The sequence below is a fragment of the Schistocerca cancellata genome, chromosome 1, assembly GCF_023864275.1.
Source record: "Schistocerca cancellata isolate TAMUIC-IGC-003103 chromosome 1, iqSchCanc2.1, whole genome shotgun sequence".
Lineage (NCBI taxonomy): Eukaryota > Metazoa > Arthropoda > Insecta > Orthoptera > Acrididae > Schistocerca > Schistocerca cancellata.
Genome location: NC_064626.1, coordinates 987,396,186 through 987,415,599, shown reverse-complemented (window position 1 = coordinate 987,415,599; position 19,414 = coordinate 987,396,186). Strand labels below are relative to the sequence as shown.

Here is a 19,414-nt window from a genome sequence, read left to right as displayed (position 1 = left end):
ATGTGTTTTTAGTAGTTAAAAGAAGAAAGAGAAGCTTTGAGAAAGCCCCTGCCCTCCCCCCCCCCTGGGCCCCCCCCCTCCCCCCACATTCAAAGGGGGTTAGAGGGGATAGCAGGTACATTAAAGTCTGTCAAACAGTTAAGCAGTGGAATACTGATCGTCGAAACCTCTAGTTCCCAAAAAGCAACAAACCTGCAGAAAGTGAAAAGCCTTAGGAAATATGCCATTTAAACCGAGCTCCACACCATATTGAATTACAGCAAAGGTCTTGTGACATGCAGGGGTGTAGTGGACATTCCCAAAGAAGAACTGAAAGTTGAGTGGACCCAGGTTGACATCCAGAATATCATAAAAAGTTTGAAGGCAAACCGGTCAAATCCAATTCATTCATCCTCACTTTCAACAGCACGCAACTCCCAGAGCATTTCAAGGCAGATTTTCTCTGCTTAAACATTTGGTCCTATGTCCCCAATTCAATGTACTGTTTTAAATGCCAGCACTTTGAGCACACCACTCTAGGATGTAAGGGAGAAGTTACTTCTTGCAATTGTGGTAAGGCCAGCAACAACAGAATTGAATGTTCATCTCCTCTGAATTTTGTAAATTGCCCTGGGGATCACCCTGTCTAGAGTACAAACTGCAATGTTCCTTGAAGAAAGGAAGATGCAGGAGACAAACAACAAAGTGCATCTAATATGGTGAGGCCAGGAGGCCAAAAGAGCTCTACAAAACACTTGTGTGACTGACCCTAGGCTACTGTTGAAGTGTGGAGAACCCATATCAAATTAGACTAACAGGGGATATTGTATGGATATAAAGAGCAGTGCTCCATTTCTGAATGGAGTGGAGGGAGGGCATAATAAGGGGTAAACAGAAAGTGCCCTCTGCTGTGTCCTTCACTGTTGTTTACGGAGTATAGATATTAATGCGTATGAAAGGCACAAGATTTGGTTAGAAAAAGTGATAGTCTTAGCACATGCAACAACCTATTGGGGCTCAGTTACAATAGGGTTAGCAGAAATTTCCATGAATGATGGTAATACTAAGTGACAGCCTTACAGATACACACTGAATATTGAGAGGTGTTATTATTATCAGTTTATGTTGGGTCAGTATAGTTTATGTAGGCTTAGTATAAGTACAGCAATGACAATAGTCATTCATTTTTGATGAAGTTGCTAGAGGTTATTCTTGAAATTGTGAGCAATATTTCTTAATTGAGGTAGCTACAAAAGCTATCTTGCCAAGAGACCTGTATATAATAAGTCCGCTACAAAAGACTTCATCAAATTATATGAGGATATAGATTTTACATGGAAGTTAAAGCAGAAAATGTAAATATGTAATCGAGAAAGGGATTCACACTTAACCATTCTGGATTATTTAAATGTGCTAGAGGGAGAAGCTCAATATGTACAATAAAAATATCAACACAAAGGAGTGGCAAGAAGACAGAGAACTCCTAGTGATAGGAAAGCAAAATAGATTAAACCTTTGTGAAGTTATAGAAAGCTGAGAGTGGTTTGATTTTTAAATAGCTAGAAAGTAATCAGTTTTAATTCAAAAAAGATCAGTAAAGCACTGTGATTGCAAGAAGGAAAAAATTGTAAGGATATTACATTAAAATAATTCATTAATGAGTGAATCTGTAATATTTCATAAAACAAATAACTGTACAGATTACTAAAAAATGCAGGAAAAAAGGGATTTAAAAGCTTAGTGCATGGGATTTCCAGTTTTGGTGCAGCAGTTAAAGGAATTGGGGGGGGGGGGGGGGGATGGTCTGATTATTTCACAGAATGGTCTGAAGATTTCACAGTGTTGGTGTCAATATCAAAGGAAAGAAAGGGTAAAAAGCTGTGAATGCAGAACCGACAGCGTGAAATGTTATGTGGCCAAAATAATGGTAGAAATTTGTGGATTACATCGGCAGATGAGTTGTTAAAAATGCTGCTGTAAGAATAAAACCCCACTGCAAAATCTAGACAAGCCCATATAAATATTATGTTTGTATCTCGCATTGGTGTTACATAAATTATTGTTTGTTTCAAAATTATTACTTTATTGACTATTACCCCAAAGGTAGTTTTCTGAAAAGAAGCCACATGAAGCTGTATAGCTGGCTACTTTATACAATATTATTATTGCTGATTTTTCCAGAATAAATACTTCAATACCTTAAAAACTTCATGAGTACTGTAGGTGATTCAGTGAAAATAGGTGACAGTAAATGTGAAAGGTTATGGCCAACTTCGTTCCCCATCCTTTGCTAATCGGATGGGACCAGTGACCTTGTGTTTGGTCCCCTCCTCCCAAATCAACCAACTAAGTGTGAAATATGTCAGACTTTGTTTGTGTAACAGTTTATCTCAATGGATTGTATTTTATTTTGTTATCACTAAGAAACTTTACATACAGAGTGGTCTACCATGTGATCACATTATCTATGATTTTCACATACAGGTCCTTTTTACAAAAAAACTGGAAATTGCAAGACCAAGAAAGATCCATGTGACTTAATTGGATTTTATACTACAGACGATATACATATCAATACACAAGTGGTTAATTACTTGATCTGTGATATCATGAAATCTGTCAAGTGTGAAGCCCTCATATGCTGAAATCTGAACCTGTAAATATTGTGGCACAGGAAAAAGTGAGCCTGAATATGTTGTGCATTGTAGACCCCTATACAGTTTGCAAATGAGTCCACACAAAATTGACAAGGTTACTCTAAGACCATGAGGGAAAAGGTGTTGACCAGCATATCAGGTGAACAAGTAATTTTACTGTTTGTTCTAAAAAGAACTGCACGTTACTCACAATGTGTATCTGGTTGTTGCACTGCTGAAATATAGTATGTGAAGTTGCCTGAAGGAAAGCCAGTACCTACCATTCTGAAACCCCCTAGCATTCAGGTTACAAGTTGTATTCAGTGGCACTTCAAACCATTAGGCTTGGGTTTTGTCCACTAAGTTGCTCAACAATACCATTTTCCATATTGTAGTCACCATAGTAGTGTTTAACATGTATGTGGCCATCACTATAGGAGAGATTAAAGTGGGACTTATCTGAAACTATTGCATTTTGCCGGTTAGCATACTAGCAGTAGCATTCATGTGCCAATTGTAATTTGAGGCATTTGTTACTTATGATCACTGGAAGCTAACACTATTGCATATGTACCACTAGACCATCAAGCAGCAGATAGTATTTAATGAATATGTAATGACAATTGAAAATATCTGAGCCCTCAGTGTAATACAGCGGAGGAACTTAAATAGGTCTCTTTGTGGCAGTGATATCGCTAATGTAGCATTCAAAGTTACATAATTTTTTATTAAATGTGTGATAATATTCTATCCGCAATTATTAATCTATTATCGAGTCATTATCTGACACCGGCTGGTGTGGCCGAACGGTTCTAGGCACTTCAGTCTGGAACCGCGTGACCACTACGGTCGCAGGTTCAAATCCTGCCTCTGGCATGGATGTGTGTGATTCTTTAAGTTAGTTAGGTTTAAGTAGTTGTGAGTTCTAGGGGATCCAGTTAACTGTTGTACCTATAGACAGAAACTGCTAATTCCAACCAAATATCTAAGCTTCTGGGATGTAAGGCCCTAGGTGACTACCAAGTTGAGGATGAATTGCATAGCAACCTTAACTATAGTAAGGGCATGGTTATCTGCTCCAATATAATGGAGGTTGACCCCATGGAATTACTTGAAGAGTGGAAGAATGTGGGCATCACAGAGGTGCAGAATTATATGAGGAGAGTCAGTGGCAAATTGGAAACCTTTATTCTAACATTTAGTACTCCCGAATTAACAGAACGTATCCTTGCAGGCTGTATGCGTCTTAAGGTTCACCCGTTTGTTCCTAACCCCATGCAATGCTATAAATGTCAAAGATTTGGCCATACCACTATGGGATGTAACAGGAGGGCTACGTGTGGCAATTGTGGAGGCTCCGCTCACAAGTCGGTGACTACTTGTACACTTTCCTCCGAAATGTGGAAATTTTTCTGGGGATCACCCAGTGTGGAGCAGAAAGTGTGGGGTTTACAACAAGGAAAAGAAAATTCAAGAGTTGAAAGTAAAGAGACACATACCCTATGGTGAAGCTAAAAAGGCTTACAAAGCCATGCAACCACTGGTTTTTGCTACTTCTTTTGCATCAGCTCTTAAGACACCAATATCTAAGTGTGATGCGTCCACACAAACTCAGACCACAGATTCCAGTACGAGCACTTGCACTTGTCGATGTACCTGTGGGGGAAATACTCCACTTGCAACTGATGGTGTTCGGAAGCCGTCAGCAGTTGGCTTACCACCAAAGCCACTCACTACCGCCCAACATCAGAAGCCAAATAAGCCATCCCCACTACCTAGGCAGCCACCTCCTCCTGTCAATAACGAAAAACGCCCATCGAAAAGTAGTTCTCTGTCCAAGAAAGCAGTAGATAAACCTTTGGATCGATGAGCTCTCTCACTTTCTGATGGCGACTATGCTTTTGAGGATATGGACTTCCAATCGGAGGAACCAGAGAGCACAGAACCGGCTAACGTTCCCCCTGACCTCCCCGGTAAATCACTGCCTTCGAGGGAGAAGAAAAGAACCACCAGTGCTAACCAATTTCTTCCATAGGGACTTCTGTGTTGCGGTGGAATTTGAATGGATATCACTCACATTTGGAAGAATTGCAGCTGCTGGTCCAGGATAAATCTTTCTCCATCTGCTTACAAGAAATGCATCGTAAAGTCACAGACACACCTGCATACGGGGCTACCACATATACAGGAAGGACGGTACTACTGGATACACGGCTAAAGGTGGAGTGGCTATTTTCCTTGATGACAGATACCACTCCTCTCCTGTCCCTCGTACCACGACCATGCAAGCAGTTGCTGTGAAAGTTCTCGCATCCTTTACTATCACAGTGTGTTCTTTGTACCTGCCTTCCAATGACACTTCGGATGCGGACACACTGGCAGACCTCTTCCAGGCACTCCCACACCCATTCCTCCTTGTGGGGTACTTCAGTGCCCACAATGTGCTGTGGGGTTCGGCTACTACTTGCTCCAGGGGTCAGATGATCGAGTAACTCGTCCATTCTGATAATATCTGCCTTTTGAACGTAGGTCAGATGACTCACTTTTCCATAGCTACAGGGTCTTTTTCAGCTATTGATATTTGTTTTTGTTCCCCAGCCATTGCAGACTCATGTTCCATCGGAAGTGGCTCCAGATTTACATTCTAGTGACCACTTCCCAGTGTGGGTTCGATTGCCGCCTAGGATGGTGGCCAGCAGGAGACCACGCAGGTGGCTGATACAAAGGGCAAATTGGTTACAGTACAGTCGACAGGCTATTTTTGAACGAAAGGATGGTGCACAAGAGGCAGTGGCCCATATCACTCATGAGATCCAAAGGGCTGCCGCAGAGTCCATCCCCAGGTCTAGTAACCACCTCAGACAACAGCCTGTACTTTGGTGAAATGACTACTGTCGATTGGCAATCAGGGCCAGATGGACAGCTCTGCGGAACTTCAAACAGTGTCCAACTACAGACAATCTTCATGCCTTCAGGTCTGCAAGAGCATAGGCAAGGCGAGTGATCAAAGGACAGAAGAGGGCTTCCTGGAGAGACTTCATGACTTCCATTAATCGGTCCACATTCCGCTGTGGGTCTTGGTGGACACACCAGAAGACATGGCTCACGTTTTAGCTGAGCACTTCTTTACTATTACTAAGTCATCCAGACAAGCTCCTGCTGTTCAGGTATTCCATCAGACTGCAGAGATGAGGAAGCTCAATTTCTTCTCGTGTAATAAGGAAGTCTGCAACCTTCCATTCTCCATGTGGGAACTGGAATCAGCTTTATTTGCAGCCAGAGACACTACTCCAGGACCTGATGAGATCCATTATGCCTTGCTTCGTCATCTGTGCCCTGAAGCGAAAGGTCAGGTACTCCGTGACTTGGAAGGAGGCAATATTAATTCCATTCTGGAAACGAGGCAAGGACCGTAGCGCACCTAACAGTTATTGGAGTGTTGCCCTTACCAGTTGTATGGGTAAGACTCTTGAACGCATGGTCAGCCGCTGCCTCGTCTGACTGCTTGAGTCCCGAGGTCACCTGAGCTGCTCCCAGTGCGGTTTCAGGCGCTACCATTCCACTCTTGACAACTTAATTTGACGAGCTGGCGATACAAGTGTCCTTCTTACACAGGAACCATTTAGTCTGTGTGTTTTTTGACCTTGAGAAAGCATATGACACTACTTGGAGGTACAACATCCTTCGCCAACTTCATGAATGAGAACTATATGGACACCTGCCGCTTCTGATCCAATCCTTTCTCGAGGACCGGAGTTTTCGTTATCGCATTGGTGGTGCCATGTCTGATTGCTTTGTTCAGGAGAATGGTTTGCTCCAGGGCAGTGTCCTCAGTGTCACGTTGTTTGCCATCGCTATCAATGGCATTTCCTCTGCAGTCAGAAGCCCTGTCAAATGCTCTTTGTTTGTGGGTGACATTGTAATCTTCTACTCTTCCTCTGATCTTACGATGACAATGACGCAGCTACAGCTGACCATTAGGAGGCTGGAAACCTGGGTCCAGACAACTGATTTTTGGTTGTCACCTGAGAAGACTATGTGTGTCAATTTTAATCGTGCTCCTCGGAGTTTTAACAAACCAGTGCTTACAATGGGGGACCATATTTTACTTTTTAAAGACACTGTGTGCTTTTTGGGTTTATTATTTGACTCTAAATTAACATGGCTCCCACACCTCCAAGACCTACGAACAAATGGCTTCTGGTTGTTAAACATTTTGAAATGCCTTGACGGAAAAACATTGGCAGCTGACAGGTCTTGGCCACCACTCTGGATTATGTGGCGTATCCTTTTGGCTCGACAGGCACTGAAAATCTCAGTGGCACCTCAGTCATTGGCATTTAGTTCAGTGATCCAACCCAGCTTCGAACAACTGTTCAGGAATCGGCCCCAAGCGACCCAGCTATTTGGTATACGTGCTACAGACTGTCTCAAGGATCTGGGCATGAAAATACATGCCCAGGGATGGAATGCACTGCCGCCTTGGTGTCTTCAAAGGCCGAAAGTGATTTTAAGCTTGACACAGTACACGAAAAGTTGTACTCCAGATGTGGTTTTTACAACTTTGTTTTCATCTATTTTAAGTATGTACCATAGTTTCATCATTATTTATACAGATGGATCCCAGCAGGAGAATGCTCTCGGTTGTTCTGTGGTTTTCGCTGATGGGGGTTTTAAAATGTGTCTTCTAGAACAATTTACAAATTATGATGCAGAGTTATATGGCATTCTGATGGTCTGGAGAAGGTTCACAGACATCACCATATGAGTTTTCTTGTCTGTTCCGACTCCCTTAGTACACTGCAAGCACGTCACAAAATGTATCCGGTAGACCTGCTGATTCAGCTCATCCATGACTCGTTACAGTGACTCCAACGCCGTTGCAAGGAGGTGATCTTTTGCTGGGTACCTGGCCACATTGGGATACAGGGTAATGACATGGCTGACAAAGCTGCCAATGAAGCATGTTGGGATGGTGCTGTCCATCAATGTCCCATCCTGTTGCATGCCATTATCTCATTTTCTGACAGGTCATCATGCATCAGTGGGAGACTGAATGGTTGCAGGTGTTAGACAATAAACTGCGGTCACTCAAATCAACCACAAAGGCTTGGCAGACTTTGTGTCAGCCTCGCGGCTGGAAGGAGGTGTTGCTTACCAGACTGCACATCAGGCATAGCCCTTTCACACATGGCTTCCTCCTCCGACGAGAGGATCCCCCATTCTGTGAAGTTAGTGGCATGCCGCTTTCAGTTCAGCATATTGTGGCTACATGTGTCCTGTATACTGATATTAAGGCAGCCCTCAGTTTCGCTGGAGATATGCCCGTCATCCTCACAGATACCGATACCAGTGTTAACAGAGTGGTGAAACTTTGTGAACTGTCAGGCCTCATCCCTAAACTGGTAGGGAAGGGCGGCAGACTTAAGTACATTGTAAACTGCTCCACATGTGGGGACAGACTTCATCCCCACTCATGAGATTTCATGTTGACTTTTCGTCAGGTTGCTGATGACCATGATGTTGAGTGCCCCCTCAGCTAATTCATCATCATCATCATCATCATCATCATCATCATCATCTTCAACTATAGACAGACTAGTGGAATGGACTGACCACAGTTGTTTCAAGTTCTTGTTTCAAATGAGCTTTATTTTGCCTAAAATTTCAGCGATTCTCACTTTCAGCCAAAGCAGTTACTGTACAACCTGGGGGGAGGGATCATTATTTAGTGATAACTAACTATGGAATATTTGCATTCTTCCTCCCAGGGGGCTCATAACTTTTTTGAGATAACATGCTTGGCTTCCACGGGGCCCCAGCCTTTTACAGCACTACTTCCCTTCCTGTGCTGAAAGATTATACTTCTACTATCCCTTTTCCCCCCTCTGTTTTCCCTTTGGATGGTCTTCCTGGTGCAGACCCTGTTTGGACGTGGTACATGATTTAGGACCCTAGTTTTCCATTTCACTTCCAGCACACTCTGCATCTCTCATTAATCAGTAAATAGTCCCTTTATTGGGCTTGACCTGCCACCCACTTTTCCAAATTTTTCATAAGTGCAGGTCATATAGGGAAGGTTGCCCAATGTGGTGTATGCTCCACCTTCATGCCTTTCCACCTTAGCATCCTTCCTTCATAACAAGCTAGTTCACCCAAAACCCAGCATGGAAACCATCTCATTTTTTGTTTGTGCAGATTGGGGGAGGAAGGGGGGGGGGTCGTCAAGTACCTGTTCAGTGGTGACCCCCATGACCACACAGGAATCACACTGTTGGTGCCTGAGCTGGAAACTTTCCATATATGCCAAGGAGTATGTGTCTGTTGTGACTGAGGCACAGGGACTCTGAGCAACAGATTACTGGCCAGGTAGCCATTGCTGAGGCTGTGTGGCGCCCATGGCAGGAGCCTTCTTTCGGTGTGGGTGGTACCATGGTGGATAACTTGCAGATGAAACATTCTCCTGCTGGTGTTCGTACAGTCCCAGCTGTCTCTTCAGAAGGAAAGAACTCATTCGGCACAGAGAGATACGACCCCAAAATGTTTCCTTCCTTGGCTACACCATGGAAAGAAAATAGCATTAAGTGGTAAGCGGAAAAATGTCCCTTCTCCCCAATACTTGGTTTGTACAAGGACTTGTACGGATTCGTTTTTGGCCACAAAGCCTCTTTTCTTCATAGAGAATATGGAGGACATGTTTTGAGAACCTGGAACCATCTCCAAAACAAAGAATGGGTGAACTTCAATTAAAACAGCATCCCTTGCCCGGTCACAGGCATTGCTTGCTTGTGACAAGCTGGGTGATGTTCTGGTGTCTATCACTCCCCATAATAGTCTAAATATAGTTTAGGGTATTATTTTCCATCATAACCTCCTCTTGCAGTCTGAAAATGAGCTACATGCCAACTTGGAGTGATGGGGTGTAAAGTTTGTCCGTCATATCGCTAGGAAGCCAAAGGACAATAGGGTTGTTATTGGGACCTTAATCTTGCCCTTTGAGGGCAACTCGTTTGGAAAAATAAAGGTGATGGCATATCAAAGTGGTGTGAAACTGTACGTCCACCTCCCCTTCCCCCCTCCCCTTCCTTCTGTCCCCTCCCCCACCCCCCACATGGCATTTCAGATGCATGAAATTTGGGCACATATCTCTGTGTTGCATCACCAGCCCAATCTGTAGGATTGTGGTTGACCATTGCTCACAAACATTCCTTCTGCCCCTCCCCATGTCTGTGTCAACCATGGAGAGCACCATTCTTCCTGCTCACCAGACTGCACCATCTCCCAGAGAGAGAAAATATACAGGAAGTCACTGGACAGATTGACATACCGAGAGTCCAAGAAAAAGTATGAATGTCTACATCCTGCACAAATGACAGTGGCATACGCTACAGCTATGACGATGTCACCCTCTCTGACAACCCATTACACCTCTTGCAGCGGGCCCTCAGGGCCACTCGACAGTGACTGCTCCTGTGGTGATTTGGGGCTCTCCTCCTGCTGTGGTTATTTGGGGCTCTCCTCCTAGTGCTTACCCAATACTCACTTTAGGAGCAATGGCTCCTCATCCGCAGGGGATAAATCCCCATCCCCCAGCTGGAAACACATCACCCTTTTCCAGCTTCTCAAACAGGAAGGAACCCCTCGGGACACTTTCCTCCAAGTTTTCATCTGATCTGTAACTGCATACCAGCCAGTGGCTGAAGAAGCTACAGGCTGCTGATGGTAGGGCTTCCTCAATCCCTGAAACTAATTGAGAGAAGCCCTCCCACTCATCTACATTGCCTAAGAACAAGAAAGATAAAAAGAAGTCTTCCAAGAAGAAGCAGATTCCGATGGTCCCCATGCCACCGGATCCCACGTGGTCCGCTTCTGTGGCCAAGGCGGAGATCCCGCTGGCCTCTGAGGCCCCAGGTCCCTCTACACAACATGTCTCAGAACCAGTGTGTGTGAATACTATAACCTCTGAGCCGGTGGCAGCAGGTGACCCTGGAGCATAACATGCCTCTGTGGTCCCTTCGCACCCTCACATTATATCGAGTGCATGATTCTTCTATGGAACTGTAGATTTTTTCACTACCCAGCTGAACTATGACATCTTAAGCAGCTCTCCTGCTTTCTGCATTGTCCTCCAGGGAGCTTGGATTCCAGCAACATGGACCCCTGCCCTTCATGGCTACCGAGGGTATTTTAAGAGATGCGTCAACTATGATAAGGTGTGGGGTGGAGTTTGCACATATGTTTGGGACTCTGTATACAGTAAACATGTGCCTTTTGATGCAGCTCTGGAGGCTGTGGCTGTTTGGGTAAAGGCATCAGGATTTTATTGTCTGCAATGTCTTATCTCCGTCCAAATGGTGAAATGTCTCAGAATGTATTGCCTGCATTTTCTTCTTCTGACCCAGACGCTGTTGCCAAACATATTGCTCTGCGTCATGCTCAAGCCTCTGCATCTGAAAACTATAAATTTACCTTTCATGTCCTCAAACAGAAGGTGGTATGAATGCACTTACCGTTTACTGCGCACCACTTGGAGCCATGTAACGCTCCATTCATTGAGTGTGAATTCTTTAGTGCCCTCGCCTTTGTCCAGATACAGCCCCAGGGCCAGATCTCATCCACAACCAAATGCTGAAACACACATGGGTGGATTGTCAGCGCCATATCCATACCATTTTCAGCTGTATCTGAAGCGAGGGTAAGTTCCTGTGTCAGTGATGAGACAGCATTGTTGCCCTGGTACTGAAACTGGGTAAGCACCAACAGAGATGGACAGCTATCGTCCAATTGGTTCCATCGATTTTACCTTTAAGTTGCTTGAACACATGGTGAGCCAGTGGCTGTGTTGGCTCCTTGTTTTGGGGCGTTTTGGCTCCATCTCAGGGCGGTTTTCCCCAATGCCTTTCCACTACTTGTAACTTGGTTTGCCTGGAATCTGCCATTTGGGCAGCTTTTGGCCAATGTCAATACCTTATTGCTGTCTTTTTTGACCTGCAAAAGGTTTGTAACACTACATGGCAACTCTACATCCTCACCACCTTGCATGAGTGGGATCCAGAACTTCTTGTTGCACTGTAATTTTCTGACATCAAGTTGGAGCTACCTCCAGTACCACCCCCCCCCCCCCCTCCACCACATCCAAGACAGTGGGGTCTCGCTGGGCTCTGTATTGAGTGTCCCTCTCAGTCTAGTGGCCATCAATGGTCTAGCACTAACTGTGGAGCTCACAGTATCGCATGCTGACACTTTTTGCTTGTACTATTGCTTCTGTAGTGTGGATGTTGTTGAACGCCAACTGTAGGATGCCATTCGAAAGGATCATTCAAGGGCCCTCACCCACAGCTGTCCACGTTGCACTGTTTGACAACCACCACTTTAACTCGAAGACCAATTACCTCAATGTTGTGGAGACTTATCACTCTCTGGGACTGGTTTTTGATGCCCAAATAACATGGATTCCCCATCTTTGCCAGCTTAAGCAAAAGGGCTGGCCACACCTTAATACACTTTGCTGCCTCAGTTCACCAGCTGAGGTGCAGCCCGTTTGCTTTACAAAGCCATGATCCTGTTCCTTCTTGATTATGGGAGTCTGGCATATGTTTCATTATTGTCTTCAACATTGTGGTCACTGGACCCTTATATGCCACAGTGGGGTCCAACTTGCAACAGGAGTCTTTCAAACTAGCCCTGTGAGCAGTCAACTCATGGTGGCTGGGGTAGCTCTATTAACAGATCAGGTGCCAACAACAGCTACTCAGTTACACTGTAAACTTTTGCTGCTCCCCTAAGCATGCGATCTACTGTGTCCTTTTTCATAGTAGGGAGATACACCTCCCACAGTTAAAACCCAGGACTGGGTTCACATTTGCAGTTAAAATGCAGCGTCTCTGCTCTGAACTCCAGCTCTCTCCCACTGTTGCATCTTGTCAGGAAGCAATCGTGTATGCCTCCATGGTGTACCCCGAACTCAGATCTGTCTCAGTTTTTTCTTTGGACCGAAAGATTCAGTTGACTCGATGGTTTTTCACTGCCTGTTCCTGACTTTCCTCAAAGTGTTTCTGGGTTTGGAAGTGTTATACACTGACAGCTCAATGGTCAGTGGACGAACCGGGTTTGCATGGACACATGCAAGGTGCAATGAACTATGCTCCCTGCTGAGTGGATGCGGGGTCTTCACTGCGAATTGGTGGTCATCAAATGATCCCTTAGCCATGCTCATTTTTGTACTGGCAAGATGCTTCTAATCTGCAGTGAATATCTGAGCAGCCTTCAGGGTATAGACCAGTGCTACACTCATCACCCGTTAGTCATTATTATCCAGGATATTCTTTCCGACTTCCATGAAGCTGGCTTTGATTGGACCCCTGATCATGGAATTTCAGGGAATGAACATGCTGATTGGTTGGCGAAGTTGGCAACCAGGATGCTGATTTTGGAAATGGGCTCCCAGAACTCTCCTCTGTGAGGTGGGACAGTTCGGCTTCATTGATCACTTGACTGGTTGGAGGGGAAGCCCTTGCTGCTCTGGCCCAGCGGAGTGGTGGCCATTGCTCAGTGGCCCTGTCTGGCTTCTATCCTTTCCACCTTGTTATTCTCCTTACTCTTTTATATTTGCCATGTTTTGTGTTTTGTCTTTCCTAAAATTTTACCATCTTGTCTGTGCTGCTCATTTACTTATAGTAACGAAGGATGAGGTACTGATGGTTGGACGCAGAGGGTGTGTCTACCCCCACATACCATGCCCCGGGGTCCTCCAGATGCATTCTGGGCAGAGGGCCTCACCCACTTCACTACCTCTCACTCCCCTCCCACTTCTCCTTGATTTTATCTCTGTCTTGTTGTAGTTTGGTTACAGTCAGGCTTCCCAGTATTTGCCTTTTGTATCCTTTGTGTGAGGGCTTGGCCTGTTTCAGTACATACAGGATGAATGGACTGATGACCTGGCAGTTTTGTCTGTTCAACTCCTAAAAAACCAACCAACCAAATTTACATTTCTATTTGTCAGTGTTTTTCATTCTCAGCTGTTTTGACATTATTTATCTGAATATTACTTTTATTTTTCAGTCAGTGTATTAACACCCCTTTTTGTTTTCATCCTCCTCCTCATCCCACATTTTTGCTTTTCTTTTATTTTACTTGCCTTGAGACAATCTTTTTTGTGTCTGATCAGTTGTACTTATTGAAATGTGTTCTAGTCCCACATAAGAAAGACCAACTTCAGTACCACAGAAATTCCGTGTCAAATGATCTAAACTTTCAGTGCCTTTACAATTTTTATGGTATATATCTTTATGTGTAATTTGTAAATGTGTAGTTCACCTTTGAAATATGTCTTCATTTTATATTTTGTGATGAAGGACCTTAGACCTTGAAGACTAAAAATAACAAATATATCACAAAACTGATGTATTCATTAAACAGAAGTACAACCATTTTTTTGGCATGAGAAATAAAACAAAAGTTATCATGCAATATTGTCAGTTATATTTTTCCCTGTACAATTCTTCTGTATAATCATAAGTAATAGCTACATTGCCCTCTCCCATTAGCATATCAATATTGTGCGATAAAACAATCAATGCTATATCTCTTTCTGTAGCTGATTCCTTGTTGGAGTATCTACAAAACCAAGTTTTATTCTTTGTGAATGTTCTTACAGTACTGGTTTCCTGTTTCCAAACAGACGCTCTTGACCTACAATGCCATTAAACATTTTCCCATCCCCTTTGTAATGAGCTAAAAAACTTGTTTATTTAACTATTTCTTAACTTGGTAAAAATTGATTTAAATATTGAATTTTCATTCATCATTACCAGGGTACTAGATATCTCGCAGTCAAATGAAAAGCATGGAACTTTCAGGAATGAGAATCAGGTACTTGCTACACTTGTTGAGAGCTTGCCAAATCTAACTTCATTGGATATTTCAGGCACCAACTTAGCTGGAACAGGTAAGATAACTGTGAACCCATTTTTAAAAAATAATTTGTTGTGCAGAGCATACTTTTTTGTGCTTTAACAAACTGAACATTCTGTTGTAGGTGTTGCAGAACATGCTTCGTCATTTGTAACTGCGAATGAAAAAACATTACCTTCTTCTGACATTCCTGGGCTTAATTCTCGTGTTTTAAATCCATTTGATTTCCTAGGTCTTTATGGCACACAACATTCTGCTTGCAGGCGGCATGATATCCCTGCAAAATTGGTAATTGTTTTATGTTTATTACAAATAAACCTAATGGAGCTGTCATTAAGAAATAATGTATGACTCATGAATTCACTTTCTGTTCAGATATCTGGCGATGCTTCAGAGGAACAAATTTTAATCGCAGCTGCAGCTTACATTGATCGCCCAGATGTACTTCAGAAAGTGCTCAATGATCTCTATCATCTCTTTCGTTACGAAACATGTAAGAACTTGAACAATGCACTTAATGTTGTTCTTGAAGCAATGGATCGCCATATAAATGAAAAACACATACAGATTTCTGGCAGGTATTTATAAAACTTTATTGGTCTGCTTTGTATATGTATATGAAGGAATTTTGGAGAATTCTGTGAGCTCTACAGTTTAATTTACTTATGTCTTTTCTGTTTTCCTGATATAATGTTTGAAAGTTGCTATTCTCCTTTTTAAAAGTGCATTTAAACCCGTTTTGGTGATGAAATTACTGACAATAGAAGTAACCCAGCTCAAATAGCAAAAATCAAATACAAGTAATTTTAAAATAGGTATAGAGATGTGTCCGGGCTACCACCCACATAGGCCATTCATCTGTAAAACTCTGCATTTGTGTACAATTAATGTTTGAAAGTGCATGAATCTGAAAACTACAAAAGTGCAAGTCCCTGAAGACACAATAGCTTGCTACTGAGAATTATGACCAACAGTTTCACAAGAGTTCTTTATTTCACCAAAAGCTAAGCATTTGCTTGAAATACTATGTGTTAACATATGCTCTGTGGAGTCGTATTTGCTAAAATAGAAGTGAGTTGTTGTACATTTTTCCTTACTCTTCATCAAAGTGCAAATCTAGAGTTTCAGTGAAGTGAGTAAAACACAACAGAATATTTTGATAATTGAATATTGCAGTGCAAATACACTGAAAATCATGTAGCAAGCACCTCTACAGGAAAGAAATTTACAGCAAATTGAAGGAGCTAGACAAGCTTTCGAACATGAAAGCTTGCCTTCTGGCTTCCTTTGTCTTCTCCTGTTAAGATGCTGTGACAACTGAATCATTCCACCTTTTGTGAAGGTTGTTCATCACATTAATCTTCAGCTGCAAACTAGATCACCAGATGAACCAGCCTGGCCCTGATTAGGGAAAGGATCTGCTACACACAGTGTAGACTCGATGAGACGGGAAGAGGACTCTTGATATCTCAGCAAAGAGGAGACACTTAGTCGCAGAAAGCCACAACAAAAAGACTGCCATACATTTAAGCTTTCGGCCAAAGTGCCCTCTTCTGAAGTAGAAAGAACACACACTTTCACACAAGAACAACTCACATACATATGACCACTGCCTCTAGCTGCCGTGTACAGGTGATCGTGATGACTACTGGCAACAAGACAGCTTGCCAAAGCATCACACCCTTTGGACAATGCTACCCAGCTGGATACCTGACATTACAAAACCATTACATGCTGGGAAAGCCTAAAATCATGCATCAAGTACCTGATTAGATAGATGCTGTCAGCTGGTCTCAGTCCAACAAAGCAGAGCAGTCAACAACATGCAGACAATCCACTCAGTGTGAATATTTGTGGTGAAATCAATACAAGAACTGCCACAGAGAACTGTAATCAATTGTACCGACAAAACAGTTGCATGAAATCTTATCTGTACTTGGAAAGGGACTAACTTTCATAGCAATGCTGATGACACTGTCATTTTAGTGTAACAGCTTGTCCTTTCTCTTTCTTTTGATGTAGAGGAAGAAACACATTGTGAAATCCAAAACTCTCGTAGGAGATGAATGTGCTTAAGCATCTCCTAAAGATTCTGAGAAAGTCATCCTACCTGCTGACAAAGGAAATTCTACAATATTGCTGTGCTTCAGTATACAAGAAATTGTACAACCCAATGGAGGATGACACCTACAGAAGAGCGGAAGAAGGTCCAAAAACCACATGAAAAGGAAGAGCATCAAACTCTTTCATAACACTTTCCAAGAAAAGACCGTGAAAAGACTTTGTTCAGAGGGTCTAGATCCCTAAGACAGTATGGACTGTGTAAAGTCCATAAAGAAGAGGTTCCACTCCTCCCTGTCATAAGCATCATTGATGCACCAACATAAGAGTTAGCAAAACACTTGAAAGCAATGCCAGGTTGCTTTGTTGACATTTGCCAACAACACATATGGAATTCAGCACTTTTCATCTACCAATTTCAGAGCTTCCAATTAAGCGAGGAAGACCTTTGGTGAGCTTCAGTGTGCTTTCTCTCTTTACTAGGACACCTCTCAGAGAATCTCTTGGCCTCTTTAGAGAGAAAGTCTTTGAACTCATTCTCACATCAACATAATTCGTTATGATAGAAATGTTTATGAACAGACTGATGGAGTGGAGGTGGGATGCCCACTATCACCAGAGGTAGCGAACATGTTGATGGAGGCCTCTGAAGAAGAAGCCCTTAAATCAGCAGTTTGCAAAAGTCATCCTTTTTCTTATGTGTGAATGATATGTTTGTGATCAATGTCTGTAAGACTTTCTTCAATATCTGAACTGATTGCATCAAAATATGTGGTTCATAATGGAGACTGCAGAGAACAACCAACTTCCATTCCTGGATGTGCTGGTCAAGTGGAGACCAGTTGACACACTAAGAGACTGTGTTTACCATAAATCAACACATACAAATTTATCCATGCACGCTTTCAGCTGTCATGCTTCTTCACAATGAAAAGACATACTCACCATTCTAGTGTGCATGGTTCATGAATACTCTGAACAAGAGAGCTTAGCACTGAAGCTGCAGCACTTTCAGATAGTTTACCAGAAGAATGATTAGAGCCACCATCAGATCAAGCATGCCACGAAACTGAAGGAGCCTAGGCAATGAAGGTCATAGATAAAGACAGTGGTTTTTAGCTAAGTAAGGATTGAGATCTTGGCTTGAGCATGCTCAAAGCACAATGACAGTCTATGGGTAGATCCATTCATCCCATGCCCAGCTGAAGAGCTTAGATCACACCATGGAGAAGCGCTTCATCTGCGTCAGTAGTATCACCAGCCTCCTTCCCAGTGGAGCTTTCATTGTCGCAGTAGTTTTCTTGATGCTTGTACTTGTATGTAATATGTGCATGTGAATACACCTTCTCATCAGGTGTTCTGAATACTCACAATTTCTGCAAATAACTCAGTCACCATTTGCAGGATCCACTACTGAGTTCTGGCCTGCCTTGCTAATCATCCATCTTCACCTGGCAGTTATGTGTGGTGCTGTAAGAGAGTCTGTTCTCGTACTAACATCACCAAATATCTAGATGTCAGTTTAACCTGTCATTTAAACTTCTATAATCTTCAACATCATAAACATTGTTTTGCATTAACATTCTTTCAAAACACCAGATTAATGTTACAGTTGCCTGAACAGGCAGTGTTCTCTATGTGACAGATCATCATCCAAGGTCCAAAATCACTAGCATTTCATATCTCCACCCAGAGAAGTGTGTCGCACATTCTTGCCCTTGGTGCTATTCTGTGGACCAAGCTCATCTTAAGAGTGCATGGAGTAAACAGCTCCACATCATAGCCGGTGGCACTGTTTTAAAGACCATACCACTCCCAAAACATAATGCTTTCATGGATACTTCATCACTGCACAGGATTTCCCATGCAGTGGGCTGTCCAATCTTCTTGGCTCATTTACACATTAAGAAAATTGCAACATATTTCGTCTGCTAAGTTAAACATTGAGTGTGACATTTCTTGAAATATGGCCTGTGACAATATGTATCCTGCCATGGAGGTGGAAGATGTCTGAATCATTCTTTTACATTGACCTCGTATTGCTTTTTTCATAACTTATACAATTGTAATGTTTTATTATTGAGATTTACGGTGACATTTTACACATCTTTTAAGACTACTCATTTTGTTGTATTCTTTTGAGAACAAGATAAAATAGAAACTTCATTATTCCATTTTAGTTTATTTTTACTATCTATAACCTTTGCACATTTTTCAGAATGTGTTTCTTTAAAATTTATTTTTCATCTGCCTGTGTGAGGAACCATATTCCATACAATTTCGGAATGAGTATGACCTTCTTCACTTATATTCCATTACATCATAATCTATAACTCTTTCGATATTCTCTTGCAAACATTATCATTGTATTTAATGCTGCTTTCCCATTTGTAGGATGCTTTTAGAATACTGTCTCTTAATTTCTTACAAGAACTGATACATTACCTTCAATCAGAGAGGAAAGTACTCCTTCATTATTCGTAATGTCTGACAGGTCAGTGTTCTATATGGAATCTAATCTATTCCCTACAAAAGTAAAGGTCGTCTTGTCTATGAGTCCAGCTTACCTAGGTGTAGGTCATCTCATCCGTGAGTCCACCTAGCCTTACAAAAAAAGAAAATGCTCAGTGCTATCCCTTCTCTAGGTTCACTTTGCCTAATCCAGGCCATATCAGTTATGAGTCCACTTACTGACAATCTTTCCTATACCATTTTATTTCGGCTCACATCCTTCTGTGTACTGTGTTACCTTCTTAACAATGGAGAAGCGTTGTAGTAATTTCACACCCCTTTTCTCCTGTTGCTCAATTTACTGTTATACATAC

At 42.6% G+C, this 19,414-nt stretch overlaps 1 protein-coding gene across 2 annotated transcripts in view; it reads left to right on the top strand.

Moving 5' to 3' along the window:
• Positions 1-19,414, top strand: part of LOC126088557 (protein zer-1 homolog) — a 160,343-nt gene that overhangs the window by 52,173 nt on the left and 88,756 nt on the right. For both annotated transcript variants that reach the window (XM_049906753.1, XM_049906744.1), the window contains exons 3-5: positions 14,429-14,562; positions 14,653-14,816; positions 14,904-15,106. In XM_049906753.1, the coding sequence (XP_049762710.1) occupies positions 14,429-14,562; positions 14,653-14,816; positions 14,904-15,106 (501 nt within the window). The remainder of the gene's footprint in view (positions 1-14,428; positions 14,563-14,652; positions 14,817-14,903; positions 15,107-19,414) is intronic.